Source organism: Leptopilina boulardi, unplaced genomic scaffold (genome assembly GCF_019393585.1).
Source record: "Leptopilina boulardi isolate dan_hultmark-lab unplaced genomic scaffold, ZJU_Lbou_2.1 LbouV2_72, whole genome shotgun sequence".
Classification (NCBI taxonomy): domain Eukaryota; kingdom Metazoa; phylum Arthropoda; class Insecta; order Hymenoptera; family Figitidae; genus Leptopilina; species Leptopilina boulardi.
This window is the reverse complement of record NW_026138019.1, coordinates 742098-757857: the sequence shown is the minus strand read 5'-3', so window position 1 is coordinate 757857 and position 15760 is coordinate 742098. Positions and strand designations below refer to the sequence as shown.

General features: G+C 31.0%; 1 protein-coding gene and 1 long non-coding RNA gene across 5 annotated transcripts in view; one reads left to right on the top strand and one right to left on the bottom strand.

Annotated features, from left to right (window-relative positions):
• LOC127290610 (uncharacterized) overlaps positions 1-15760 on the bottom strand; it is an 87472-nt gene that overhangs the window by 41991 nt on the left and 29721 nt on the right. For both annotated transcript variants that reach the window (XR_007844396.1, XR_007844397.1), the window contains exon 6: positions 13891-14006. This is a non-coding gene — a long non-coding RNA (uncharacterized LOC127290610). The remainder of the gene's footprint in view (positions 1-13890; positions 14007-15760) is intronic.
• The window catches only part of LOC127290609 (GAS2-like protein pickled eggs), a 50873-nt gene that overhangs the window by 27101 nt on the left and 8012 nt on the right, over positions 1-15760 (top strand). For all 3 annotated transcript variants that reach the window (XM_051319305.1, XM_051319304.1, XM_051319303.1), the window contains exons 4-5: positions 14923-15124; positions 15657-15741. In XM_051319305.1, coding sequence (XP_051175262.1) covers positions 14923-15124; positions 15657-15741 — 287 coding nt within the window. The remainder of the gene's footprint in view (positions 1-14922; positions 15125-15656; positions 15742-15760) is intronic.

The following is a 15760-nucleotide window of genomic DNA, read 5'->3' as shown; positions in this document are numbered from 1 at the left end:
TAATGGTTAATTATGCACAATATATACTATTATAATAATATATGACGTATTAAGAATTCTTTAATATATGTAAATTTCATAACGCATTTATTTTCTCGACATAATATATCGAAAATAAATATATGATAAAATCGATTGATTTATCGTAACCGGTTATATCAATATAGATAAAGAATTATAACTGAAATTTAAGGGCAATTTTAACATAATTTTCTATTAACTCAAATATATATATATATTTCAAAAAAGAATTTCAATAATAAAATGTTCATTTTTAAAAAACGCTGAATTAATTTTTTTTTCCTTTTTTGTTATTCTCATCACCGAAAACTAAGTTCTACTTTTAATTCAGAAGGCGTAAACGCACCTACGTAAAATTTAACACACGCAGTGCGACTACACAAACTGAAGAATTCAGGAAATTCTCTTTCTACTGAGGAGGATTCCAAAGCGTACGATGAAAAAAAGGGGAAAATAGAGATGAGAGTCAAAAACAACAAAAGTAAAAAAAAAAAAAGTGAAAAAAAACCGTATATGCTCATTAAAAAACAGGCAAATCTTGTACAAGATAAACTTGAATGTCAAAGAAAAGCGTTTCACTTGCAGCTGCAACTTCCTATAGAACTTGCGAGAATGCAACTTCTCTAACTGCATTCGCTTCTTTTATTGACAAAAAAAAATAGGATTAACTTCACACTCTCTTGGATTCAAAAAAATTAAATACATACACACATTCGAAAATATTTTAAGCTGATTATAATTTATATCTCTTGTAACTCGAAATTAAAAGTTCTGAAAGAGAATAAGTTGGTGAAACGAGAAAAAGGAAAAAACCTTTCATTTATATGAAAATTTCGCCATATTTTCCATGAATTGAAAATACTTTTATTAAATTTGATATTTATAATTTTCCATGCACTGAAAAAACATTTATTTGATTCAAATAATCTTGACTATTATATATCAAATAAATATTTCCTTGAACCAAATAACTTTTACATATGAGTCAATTAAATTTTATTTGTTTCTTGTACAGAAATTATTTATTTAAATACAGTTGATTTGATTCAAATAAATTTTTTTCAGTGTAAAAAAATAATTATAATTACACAAAAATAACTTATATCACAAAAATATAATTAATAATTCCCATAACAGTTAAAAATAATAATATAAGCAATTTTTCAAGCATATCGCGAGATGCCGGTTTAATAAAACGTGATCAGATGTTTCGTTGATTAGAAACAATACGTGACACAAAGAATGACAATTTCAATAACGAGATATAATTTACGAAAAACAAAAGAATCACATTAATGTGATTAAGAAATATATTTATATATAAATATATAGTATAAGACACTTTGCAATGTTCAAAAAGATCCAAGATTTATGGTTTAAAACTTAATGGATAATACGTGTTTCTCATTGAATTCTTGTGTTTGACATGCTTCAGAGAAATACTTCCGCAACGAAATTTTATCTAATCATTCATGAAGAAACAAAAAAATCATGAAACATTCGTCCTTACGATAACGTGAGGCGTAATATTTTCATTTTAAGCCAACATTTTCCAATAGGAAAAAATAAACTCACGTGTGTATAACCATTTACACGTGAACTGTCTTATACATTATTATCTTATCGCGTTATAGTAAGATGCGAATCTAAGAGGGATAACGACTGTCCACAATGAGTCAATTTTCAAGACCGATTCACACACAAATTCTACGATAAATATATATTATATCATAAGTTTTTGATTGAAATCTACATAATACGTGGAGAGAAAACAATTTTCCTAGAAAGTTTGAAAATTCCTTTTATGCGAGTCAGAGAAAAGATAATCGACCCCAGCTAGATATATAATATATATATCAAGAATATTATCGAGAACAAAATATGACAAATTTTTCCAATAAATTTTGAAAATATGACAAATAAACTGAAAAATAGAAAAACAGAAAAGAATTGACAAGTTTAAATTGTTAAATAAGAAATTATTACAACGAGTTAATTTACTTGTATAAGATATGTTACCGCTAATGAGAGATGAATTCGAATATGCGTTCACGAAAAAAAAAAAAACGTGGAAATCAATTCGTCTAGACATTCACGTTCGCGTGGATTTCTATAAAAATTCTCGACAGTCGTAACAATACTTATGGGATATTCTATAGAGCTTACACGCAGAAGCCATCGGCCTTACATTGTGAGCTTTCGCCTCGCAAGCGCCAAAAGCTCGTATTGATCGTTCCCAGCCGTTTCGTGTCAAGTTCAAGCGCAATTTCAATGGGAGTTTCCTCTAAATGTTCACTTTTTTTCAATTTCCTATAGAACTTGAAATTTTTTTCAAAAAACTACATAAATTTTTAAATCAATATCGTATTTCTTTTATTTAATTTAATCGGCTTAAAGAGCAAATCCGATTATAAAATTACATATAACTTGGCTCGTCTCATATTCGATAAGTTATCGTAAGTGTTCACCTATATATATATCATATTTATATTAAAAAAATAAAATAAACTTGCGACGCAAATAGACCGATCACAATATTAACGATCATCGTGTGGAAACTGGAATTACTGTTTTGCATTTTTTACAATATAATTTACCGTCAAGATTATTTCTCAATCATTTCACAACATATTTTATATATATATATATTTCTCTCTCTGTATTTTATTCATCAAACCGTTGCGCAATTAATTTCAACTACATTATTAAATTGATGATAATGAACATAATACTAAAGAAAAAAGAGAAAAAGAAAAATTATTAAAAAATAATTATTATTACTAATAATTATTTATTTAATTTATATTATTTTTTCTAATCATTTGCGATATTATTAACTGGAAGATTGTCAAAAATATACCCAACAAGTAACTAAATGAATGCCTATCACGTCAACCGTATTTAACAAAAGTGTCAAATAAGAATATGGTGAAGAAAAATAAAGATCTGATAATGTCCGATTGACACTCTAGCGGGATAAAATTGTCAATTGAAAGTCAGGAAATGAAATGTTGTTATTTCATAGTCCACACCTCCTCGTAAAGAAATATTAACATTCCTCCTCGAAGTTTTTATGATCTTGGTTCAACAAAAGTTATAAAATTATAAACAATACTTGTGAAATGTTTCAAATATATATAATATAATATATAATATAATGGCACTGCAGTATATAATTATATAAACTATATATTTACATATTGCAAAATTATTCTTAATTTCTCATGAAACATATTTTCAATTTAAAAAAAATAAAACATCAAGTAATTAAGCTTTCAATGGATATAATTAAATAAAATTAATTCTTAAATACTCTCTCGCTAATGAAAATCAATATCTCATTGAATAAATTCGAGAATAATTTATTCGACAATAAAATTGTAAAAATGCAACTGCTATTGAAAATTAATTAATGAATTATTAAATTTTTGTGTCTATGATAACGCCAACGGTGTTATAAATGCATTAAAACACAGCTGCAATGTTCAACATTATTATTTATAATACCGGTTAGAATCTATTTCTCGAGCTCGAGTGTTTATGACAGTCGAACGTTTTTCCAACGTTGTAAACAAGGCGGCGAAACATTTAAATTTATATATAGCAAAAACTATTTTTTTTTTCGAGGGTAAATATAAAGAAAAAAATTATATATATAACTTCATCAAGCAATAGATGAATAAATGATAAAATGTCCCCATTTTATCAAGAACTCTCACCACTCAAAATAAAATGTCACTTTATTTACCGTAATACTGGAGAGTAATTCAAATAACGGGTTTAGTGCGTGTTGAGAAAGTAATATAATCAGAAATTTAAAAGCCCCCTAGACTTCATAATTAACATGATTCGTTAATTAATGGATTATAAGTGTTAATATGTTGAAATCTCATTGAATAATAATATATAGATTTATATATAAAATTCTAAATTCACTTGAAAAACATGACTATTTACTTAAGTATTTTTATAATTTCAAAGTATTTTTTAATGCCCTTTGTTCTACATTTTCGCAAGAATTCCTTAGCTACAAGACAAATTAGCAATAAATCTCCATTTTTTTTTTTTATACGCCAGGTGCTTTATAATCGCATTTAAAAGCCTATTCTCTAAATATGTACTCGCGTATCGAATATTTATATGTATGCACTTGGTGAGTCAATTTTCTTAGAAATGGGCACCGTGGAAAATGTTAACGCGGAAATTCTCTCTTTGCCCTGGCAATAAAGCTAAATATATAATATGCAGCAATGACTAAATGCCGTCTGATGCGAATTTTCAAAGCATCGCTTAGCTCTAAATAACGCCGCATGAATCAGAGGGTCTTATCTACCAAACACGATGAGGTTATAGCCCCTGAGAATTTAGATCCCTCTCATTCAAACATTATATATATATAGCGTCTTCTGTTTGTCGAGGTGACAAATTTTGCACCACAATAAAACAATTATTATCTCATTCCTCTTCATTATGTCAAAAATGCCCTCCTAATCTCTTTTATCGCACCAAAATTAATTAAATAACAATCTTTATAAAACGATGGTTTATTTATTTTTTCGAACTAATTTTCATTATCTAAAAGAATAAAAACAAGGATAAACAATTGATGGAAAATTGCTGACTCAGAAACCAATTTTGATCTTTTTTTAATAAAAATCGTGCGGTTTATTTTGAAACTCTTCTTATCGGGAGAGAAGCTCTCTCATGTGTTCATAGAATGCCTTAAAAGGGTCTCCTAACTATTTGATGGCCTTTTAGTTATTACATACAATTAACCTAAGATCTTAGCTAAGAGAAGGCTATTAAGCCGTGCAAGGTCTCCTTGTGGTTATAAAGTCTTAGCTAATCATTATTTATCGAGAGAAAGAAATGGGTCAGAAATTTAATACCGACATCTTTGCTCCACTGACTCAATCCTAATTGATAATTATCCAATATTAACCACAAGACAACAATTCTCAATTTTCTATATATAAAGTACGTTTCGTTATAATTAGAATATTTCTTATTAAATTCAACAAAATATAACCTAAGAAAATTAGGATATCGAATTTTGGTATTTGTGTCCAATTTCTCTAGCTAGTTCTCACCTCATATATATAAATAAATTGATATATATGTAGGCAGCTGCGTGCTCTCAAAATATACAACAATAAATTGTCAAGAAACGCGAGACTTATAAATTGTCATCTAATCATTTTCAAATCAAAAGAAAATGATATTAAAATGTATTGTCTGAATATTTCAAAACTTGAGAAAAATTCTCTTTTTAAGAACTTCGCAACCCTTGTGAAAACAATGAAAATTGAAACCCTCCTCCGTAATCCCTCTCTAAATAAAGAGTCGAGAATCTGCCAGGCGACCTACATTATTTCCCTACCTTATACCATACAAATTCCGGAAACTCTTATTATTCTCGCAGTTAAGCACTTTTAGGTTCCTTTGTAGAGAACAGTACTTGATGCTCAACTTTAAATTAGTCCTCTTACAAAAAGCAAACTTGAAGCTTATCTCTTCATCAAGCCTCTCAAAAATTACATGAAAATCTAATAAATTGTCGATTTTAATTAATTATTCATTTTTGAATAATCTAAAATTTAAAGAAACCTTCCAGTGGAAAAAATCTTGTTCGATTATGAAGCATCACTTTCATGGATGCAATTCTCACATAAGAAGCACAAGAAAGTTTAACAAGACACCTTCTTAATGTCTTCGACCGCAACATCTAGGCTATTCCAATAAAGTACACTTGAAGTGCTTCTAAACGATGTTGATTAACAGGAAACTTGACAACCCAAGTGGTCAGGAGCAAACAGTTCTGATACAATATATATATAGTAAATTATACAAATAGTGAAATAAAAAACAGAAGTTAATAGTTTTCCAAAGATCCATCATTCTTCATTTTGCTCTTTCTTTATAATAGAGGTATAACGAGAAACAAGTTACTGCGGTAGATGCAAAATTACTTATATATGCACCCAACGATTATCAAGAGGTCGTTAAACAACATTGGCATAAAAATCAAGCTAATGAATGACGGATTATGATTGAGAAATAATAATACGTCATATGGGGAAAAAAAATTTTAAGTATATATTTAGATTGTATTACCGCTACAATGTACCTTCATAAATTAAAATAATGATGTAATTCTTACCGAGTGTACTTTTAAAGAAATCATCATCCTTTAACCTATTATTATGGAGGAGGTATGCTTTTCTTGTTAAGTTAACAGAATATGAAAAGAGAGGTGTTAAGAATAAACGGATAATTGAACATTAAATGTTCACAATTCCTAAATACATTATATTATCTAATATTTCGATTAAAGATATCAAAATCAAATATTAAAATTTTTTTTGCAATAAATTGTAACTTTATTTGAAGAGTTCCTGTAACAACTATATAGAGAAAATCCAACGAAAGCTATATACTGAAAAGTGAATCAACGGAATACAAATGAACAGCTCTAAGTTTCGAGCTTGCAGAACCATTGCGGGGTATTGATTGCATAGACGCCGGCGCCGGGACGACCTCTGAAAAGCTGCGCAAGGAAAACCTGCAAAATTGCCTTCACTCTCGAAATACCTGATAACTTAAAGTCGCGAAGACATTCATAACAAACTCCAAGAAATTCATATATGAAATCCCTCATAACATACGATTTCAATCTCAACATTTATGAGAGTTTCTTAAAACTCCTCCTGATACAAATATGCAATTTTCTCAAAACCTAATGCAGCACCTTCCGATTTGAAATTTTTTGACAAAAAAAAAAAATTCCATATATGATAGGTATGAAACCATAAATAAATTCAAAATGTCTCGATTGATTTATGTGTGAATGGCTACATCGACATACATGATCGATGACTTATTATTATTATTTACAAAGCCTTTCTCGTGAAAGAGGATGTTGAATGAAAAAAATGCGTCTGGTGATGCAACATATGAAAGTAATCTACATCACTTAAACGAATATTGATAAAAAAATTTTCCAAGTTACAAAAAAAAAATAATTAAAAAAAAAATAAGATACCAATAATCTGAAAGTATAATTGAGAGAGCCAAATTAGATCAATATATGAGAAATTGCAAAATTTATCAGCGAAATGCATTAAAAGTACTTTCTTAAACGGACCACAAACAAACCTGCAATCTGCTTGATTATATTTGATATATATATATATATATATATATATATATATATATATATATATATATATATACCAGAGCGCTATTTTCTCTTTGATACGCTAATTTTGTCGATTTTACGCAACGCCAGTTTGCTTGTCATTGAAAGGAAGCATTTCTCTGAATGTAATTTCTGGATAAATCACTATGTTAGCGTAATCAATACTCTTGCGGAGTTCCTGTACGCGCAAACCGTTGAATTAACTCTCGAATGCCTTCCGGGGGGCGGGGGCGTCGCACTGCCTTTGATTTAGATGCGATACTTCAAAAGCAGCGAGCTACTCTTTTCTTTTCTTTCTTTTTTCTTTTTTTTTCATTTGCAACAAAAACAGACGAGGGTAGAGTGTATAAAGTGTATATCAAAGAGGCCCAGGGTAAGAAAACTAAGATGGCGCGTACGCAACCATGAAAAAGAGGAAGTACATTATATGCATAAATTAAGAGAGAAGGAGCTTACTAATTAGGATCGGTGTATTGATAAATCGAAACGATTATTAAAAGTCGTTCGGACTCGAAGGAGTGGCCCGCCCACATATAAAACCTTTTCTTTCGCACTCGTTATTGCGCCGTTTTTTTTTTTTTTCTTCTCTTTTGTTTACCTCCTCTCTCGTGTTGGCGCGCGATGTTAACAAAAATATCTTGTCTTAAAACACAGGTTCAGCTGCGATCTCAACGTGGTTATTAGGAAGAAGAACTAAACCTTCCCACGATGCTTTTTTTGGGGGGAAAAAAAAACTAGACCATTAATTTTTAAATCAATTTAACAAGGATATTAAAACCTTGACCAATTTTTTGATAAAAATAGAAGATATAATAGAAAATCTCTAACCATAATTTTAACATATTTGCAAAACAGAGGAAATAACGGATAATGATTGAAAGTTGTGACAATAGTATATACGATTCTAACAAGGACGTATGAATTGCTCAAGTCGTATTGATTTTTCAAACATTCATACAATTTACGAGGCATTATTATAAAATTAATTTTAGTAACAAGTGTTTTAAAATGTTTTGACGTATATATTGCAAAACTTGTGTGTATATAAAGTACCATTTTCCCGTATACTTCCTCCGCGATTTCTTGCAAATTAACTCACTCCTGGGCGGAGAAAGCAAAATCACGGGAAATTCTGAATATTTATTATTCTAACGAGTTTATCACTATATATAAGCGTAAGAAACCTGTCGATGCAAAATATCCTACTGTCCATGTTATATATAAAGCATCTGCTTTGAAAATTTATCAAAACGTTAAATAAAAATTATGTACTAAAAAAGAAAACCGTTTTACATAATCAATTTACAAGATATATACTCTACACTTCCTTGTTTTTGAAACAACTGTACACAATCTGCGTCCTTCGAATCTTATCAGAGGGTTCCAGTTTCCTTCCAAAAATGCCTGTTATCTATTTACTTCGAAAATATATATATGCTCAGCAAACACCAAAACGATCCTTATATCTTTTTTGATAGAAAGCAAATAAAATAATACGCAATAGCAAAAAGATCATTTTATAATTTAAACAATTTTGGAATTAAATTTTTATAGGTTATATTAAAACGATTTTGAAACAGATGTTTTCAAAAAGAAATTTTTGAATAATTTAAGAATGCCAGTAATCTCACGTGTGAAGACTGTATATCATTTCTGAAACGAGAGTTGCGGTTATAATCCCGCGAAAGGGGTCTCTATATGGTTTACAAGCAGTTTTAAAGGGGTGACTTTTAGGGTCGCAAAAAGGCTCATGAAACGTGTCAACGAGTGAGTGATATGAGGTCGAAATCAACATCAGAGGTTAGAACCTGGATCACTTATTCTCTTCCCACGATAACCCCCTTCCCCCCCCCTCTCCTATATAGCTCTCTGGGAAGATTATTCTCATCGATAACGCCAAGATAATCATCAGGATCTTGGTGAGTTCCATCACTTTCTCTAGTCGTGCTTATGTACCACGGGGATAGATGATGGTGGTAGCAGGACTAACTTTTCTCTTCTGTCATTTCTCGCTACTCCTCATTTGTTGATAAACCAGTTGAAAGAAAATAGAAAGCATTCCTCATTATACCTTTATACGCAATGATAAACAACCACCTCTAATGTTGGCTATAATATCAAATCAAATTCAATGTGAAACATGTATGATATTTTTCTTTATAATAAATGTACCCATATTTATTATTGTATATATACGTGTTGTTATTATATCATGACGGAAGGAAGTGTATCAGTAATATTGAAAATGACTATGAATTGTGATTATAGAAAACAAGGCAGCGGCGCACTCGTCGTCATCAACATTGGCGACAACAAATTGCAACAATCATTTGCAATCATGGCAAAAGTCAAAGAGTCGCTTGTAACGAGAATGGTGCGCGGCACTTTCCATTATAATCTCCCGAGCAAAAAGATGATCGGTTAACAAGCCTTTACCGCAGGCGTTGATATAAACGTAGAAAATTGTCAGTTTTGTCGGCGCAATTCTTCTTGGTATATATTATATGTACGCATTTACTTCGCTGTCTTCAAAACGTCGTTTCCATTTTATGAAAGTTGCATTTAACGCAAATCAACCTTTTGTGTAGATATAATATTTTCCAAATGGATTGAAAATTCTTTTACAACTTGCTAAAAAAAAAAATATCTATTCTAAAGTTCACTTTATATAGAAATTGTGAAAGTATATAGAAATAATTGCTGTTTAATTCTTTCTAAAGATCCAAATAGTCAAATCAGCCGCTAAATTTTGAATCTGATCTCAAATCACTATTTCTCTAATTATTGTGCGACTCTTTCACTAACTCAAAAGAGAGTTGAGAATAATTGATAATAACAATCAATGTGGGTCAATTTTAAAAGATGAAATTGTGCGCAGTATGGGATTATGTTTCATGTGGCAAAACATGCGAATCGCCAAAGGACAAAAGACACAACTAAAGACCAAATGATCGAGACATGGTACACGGTTTTCTTTGACCTCTATGGCCTCTGATTCTCCGAGTCGCACACTCGCCTCGTTGGGAATGCGACTTCCCGAATGACTTCCCAAGTAAAATGCTTACAATGAACGTCGCGGTTCTAAAGAGTAGGCGAACGTTGAACCATGCTACAAGCCCAATACATAGAGATCTCCTGTTTATCCTTCCATCTTTTGAGGCCGGGTCTTTCTTTTTTTTTTATGCCGCTCTCGCGCGCTTCCGCGTCAACGTGTCCATTAACGTAACAACGCGAAGAAAACTAATCTTGGCAGTTCCCGACGCTTTCCATCCCACCCAAGGTCCTTGTAACATGACCTCTGCGCGTGCCTCTATATACGATACAACGTGTTTACTTCAACATGTGTTGCATATATATATATATACATACTATCTTTACCTCTTCGCCGCACGAAGCTTCTCTTCTAAATAGGTAGCTAGATGCATTCACGTGCTCAATGGCGCAGCCACTCAGAAAACCATTAACTCAACACAATCATTAAACCTTGCCACTTTCGTTTTTCATTGTTTCATTCTTCATCAACCGTCCGTAATTGCTATTATTGTTTTCAAATTCCAATTGTGATAATAATCTCTCTATAAACCAACATTAATTAATTTTTTCTCTTCTTAAAAAATCCCATCATTCTTTCTATATATAAAAATAATTTTCTTTGTGAATCGTACATATAGGAATACAGCATATAACGGGACCTATAAAGAAATCAGAAAAACTTCATTCCAAAGATCTCAGTGAAAATATGACAACCATTTTTTTTATCGCAAAGTCGAAATTCAATCTAACATAAAATCAATGCTAAAAAGAACCTAAATTATACTGCACTTTATGAAGAAATTCATGTATGCCGATTGACTATCATATCACAAACACGTTCTTGAGAAACTAAATTTCCATGATGGAAACTTTAGTGGCAGTGCTCGAGTAAAACTGTAAATTTTGAATATAAAACTAGATAAAGAAAGAGGAATAAATTGTATTTTCTTTTTTTGTTAGAATTGATATTTTTTAAGTGTACGGAAAACGCAGTTATCCTTAGAGGAATATTTCAATATTAATTGAAAAAATTAGATGACGATTTTGTTAAATAAATGGAAATGTACGCCAATGAACGTTAGTTAGGGATGTTTTCATGGCGCGAAATCTCTCGCGCTGATAGGGTTCTGTGGCACGAGGTCGGCAAATTCTTACCGGTCGATTGTCTCTCATCGTCCCCATGTATTTTTATTCCTAGGAACACGAATGTGCACACGCCCAGATCACAATCATCCTTTGGATTGTGGAACAAACAAATTCCACCTCTTTCTCTAATATTCTTTCTCTTTTTCACTATATGGTCTCATCTGTTAAACGAATACTGTTAATCTCTATTCTATATCGTTGGGTTAGGTTACGTAAGTCGAGACGGCCTTGCATTATAGCATCATAACCATTCATTCGGTCCGCTCACCTGCAATGCGCCATACAATTTGTCCCGCCCGATTCACGTTGCCACTATACATACATATAGCCTTTATGCAGTAGCTCCTGCGACTGTAAGTTCAATACGTCTGACAAACAGGAAACGTAGCCTGCAAAAGCAACTGGCCGTGGATTATTATTTTGAAAAAAAAGGGTCAAAGAACGACCTCGACGCCTTAAAAAACAATGACAATTCAAATCATATAATTTCTTTCTCCTCTGTTCGCATTTAATTTCTAGAGTGAAACTTCCGCTGGCAACAAGAATGATTGGTCAATCGGTATGTTTCTTTAGAAGTATATATTGACTAACTGCTCGGATTGCAGTTATAATTTGTGTACAACATCAATCCAAAAAGAGAAACTTGATTGGCTGATTATGGCTTCAAACTTAATTCTGGGTAATTTTCAGTAGAAATGGTAAACTCATCAGCCTAGCTCTATGATGACCACACACACGGGCGTTTCAACACCTCGTCTTACAAAACGCGATTTAGTTTTGGAAGATAACGATCAGAATCCATCTTTCGAAACTGAGTACAATTTTGGAGTTGTAAATTTAGAACGAAAGTAAAAAAAAAAAAAAACATGTTTTGAAAAAGTAATTTAGATAAAGAATAAAAAATATTATCTACAGAATTTAATTTAAAAACTTCCTAAATCAAATTCGACATAAATTCTTGCAGTAGAGAATTAATTTCATACCGCACTTGTATCAGATTATCAACTATGTTATATCTTAACAAATTTACCCCCATTAAAGAAATTTAAATTTTAACATGAAAGCAGCAACTGTAATCGATAAACATGGAAACTATTTGCACAAGGGGAAAAAAATGAGAGTAACCTCATTTTACAAATTCCAATAAGTCATCATAAATTTGCTAAAATTACTATTGGCTTATTTTCCAAAGCAATTCTGAGATTGCCTTATAATCGAAACGAAGGTAGTTTGACACATTTCGGAAATGAAAGGCTAATTGCTATTCCGTTCAAGTATATATTCCACACGTCATACATATATATTTGTTCCAAATATATATTGATCAATATAAATGAAAACTGAAAACAATTGACAATTCTTTTTTTGTTCAATGCAACCGTTACAGGAAGTTATCACTTCAATCTATCAACTGCGACACAAAACAATACTATAAACATTGCCGCACACGAACTTGACCCTTATGCTTCACTGATTCAGTTCTGATTTTTACCCCTTATAATGAGAACAAAAGACGGCAGAAATCTCAAGATGTCTCAAGAAATTAAAGACGAACATTTTATACAAGAATATTCTTTAAAGAAAAAAGTAAGAATTCATTTTAATTTTACTATTTGAAAAATAGTAAAATTTATATAAAAATAAAATTGATAGCTTCCTTTACGAATAAAGTACCTATTTACAACTATATAATTCAATCACACCATATATATAAGAGATCATGTAACTACCTGTGAACATGTTATGTATGCCACTGAACTGACAAAAATACATTCAACACAATGTGTGAAAGTGAAATATCGTCAAACAAGAAACTCATATAGATACAACTATTTTATAAATACATTCTCGCTATTTATAGAAAACAACTTTAAGACGACTGGACAAAACATTCGAGTTAATTGCTGGGCAATAAACCACTTGTCGCAGTGCATATAACGTTTCTCTCTTTCTATATACGACATGGAATCAAGTGGTTGCAAAATAATTGTAAAATACGCTCGCGCTAACAGAGAAACAACGAGAAAACGTATCGCGATACTCGATTCTCAGTAAGATCATTTCTCAATCGGCCGTGACTAAGAATCTTGTATATAAGCGACTACCTGCGCGCCGCGTGCTCCTAATAAATAATTTTCACCGGTGTCAAAAGATCGGTGGGTGTTCAGACGATAATCAATGCAATAACACAATCTATATGAATTGATCAATATAATATTCAAGTCGGGGGAAAATGCCTAACATTTAGTATATATCAAAATATAGACAAATTAAGGCAAATATAATTGGATTAATAAAAGGGTTTGACATTAGAATAATTTATTAATCGATTTGAGATATATATGTGATAAATTATTCTATATGACAAATGGTCCATTTACGGTAAATATTAGTTTATAATATTGTCAAAATCACTGCAAATAAATATTTTAATCGGAGTGTATCATTTCCCAAAGTAAAAAAAAAAAGTTTAAATAAAAAAAACGACTCACCGTTTGATGAATCTCACGCAGAAGAAAATAGTCTTTGAAATCTTTGGCAGCAAGGATCCGCTATTTTCCATATAATATCCTTTCTGTCTTACAATGTTGTTATACGTGGAAATGACCTGAAAAATAAAATGTTTTAAAAAATTAAATACAATTAAAAAACAAACTTTTTACAGAAAAAAAATCAAATTATAGAATTTTTTTTTTAATAATAAACTACTCTGGTATTTAATAATTAACTTTTTGTAATATTATTTATGTTTTAGTGCTACATATTTAATTGCAATTTGAAAAAAATGCACATTGTCTAACAATGATTAAATTGACCTAGAAATTGTTCAAAGAAAACCGCTGACAGTATCATTTATTGCCCTGATATCATCGAAAGTCGACAATAAAAGATTTTTCCAATTTTCAGGCATATTGTCTTCTAATGATCTTGTATATTTCACAACGTGATTGATTGTTTTAGAGTGACGATCACATCGCTATTTATAACACGCAACAGTTAAAAATAGATAAAACCCTTCTCAGAAATTATTTAAACTTTAAATAATTTCTCCTATATGATAAAAAGAATAATGCTCAAAAAAAAAAAAAAAATTGTCAGATTCCTCGGAAAATATTGTCTTTTCATAAACCACAAAGGAAATAAGACGAAAAAAAAGCATCAGAGAATACAAAAATAGAGATAGGTTATTTCTAGCGTAGAAAGTGGAAATACTCTAACTCGCCGATAATAGTTACATTGCGGGTATTCTTTCCACGATCGAAAACTCTTGAGTCATCGCGGCGGACTCTTGAATCAGAAACGATTATTTTACAACCTTATATATATATATATATATATATATATATAGTGAACCCAAGCAAAATAAAAGAGAATAATAAAAATTCTCACAAGCGTGAAATTGATTCGCGTTTCCAATAGATAGATTTACTTTCCAAAGAAGTAAAAATTCTAAATATTAATTTGAAAAACATTTTTTTCTCTTTTGGTCAAATTATTTAAATATCTTTTTGTTTTTTTTTAAGGTTCGCGATCTGGTTGAGAGATGCACTTGTCCGACACAATTTCCAATGATTCGTGTTTCCGAGGGTAAATATCGAATTGGGGACACCAAGGTTCTCATCTTCGTGAGGATCCTGAGAAGTCATGTGATGGTACGAGTGGGCGGAGGCTGGGACACCCTCAGTCATTATTTGGACAAGCACGACCCCTGTCGATGTCGAACCTGTGAGTATTTATATATATATTTTTGGGCGTCAAGATTTATTTTATTTTTTCTATTAACCAAATATTATTTCTTTCGAATAACGTTTAATCTAAAAGCTAGTTTGAATTCCCTCGCTTAAGGACAATGCCCTCTCTCTCTCTCTCTCTTTTTATGTGCATTCAAATCCTCAATTTTCACAATAACCGTTAGTGACTAACACACTGGAATTCCTATGTTAAATGCAGTTTTAAACCATGTGATTGGCCAATTACCTCTTTAACGATCAACGAAATTAACGAATTCGTTAAAAAATCCCAAGGATATAACGCGTTAGTCGTATGCCTCATCTTTTATGGAGTGCCTCACTTCCTTAAGAGTCTTTTTAATATTCTATTTTAAATAGAGTACATATCTTTAAAATAAATATCACTTCGAAACCAACAATATATTAATAATTATAAATTAATTTTTAAATATGAATCAGCGAAATATCAAAACTAATCAAAATTGTAAACTATATTAGGATGAGGATAAAAGAGATTTTCTTTTCAGCTCATCGATCAATGATCTCAGCGAAATTGATCCAAAAAGCTGGTGGATCCTTCGATCTTGGTAGCGCGCAGGTGCATTATGAACGGTAAGAAAATTTATACCAG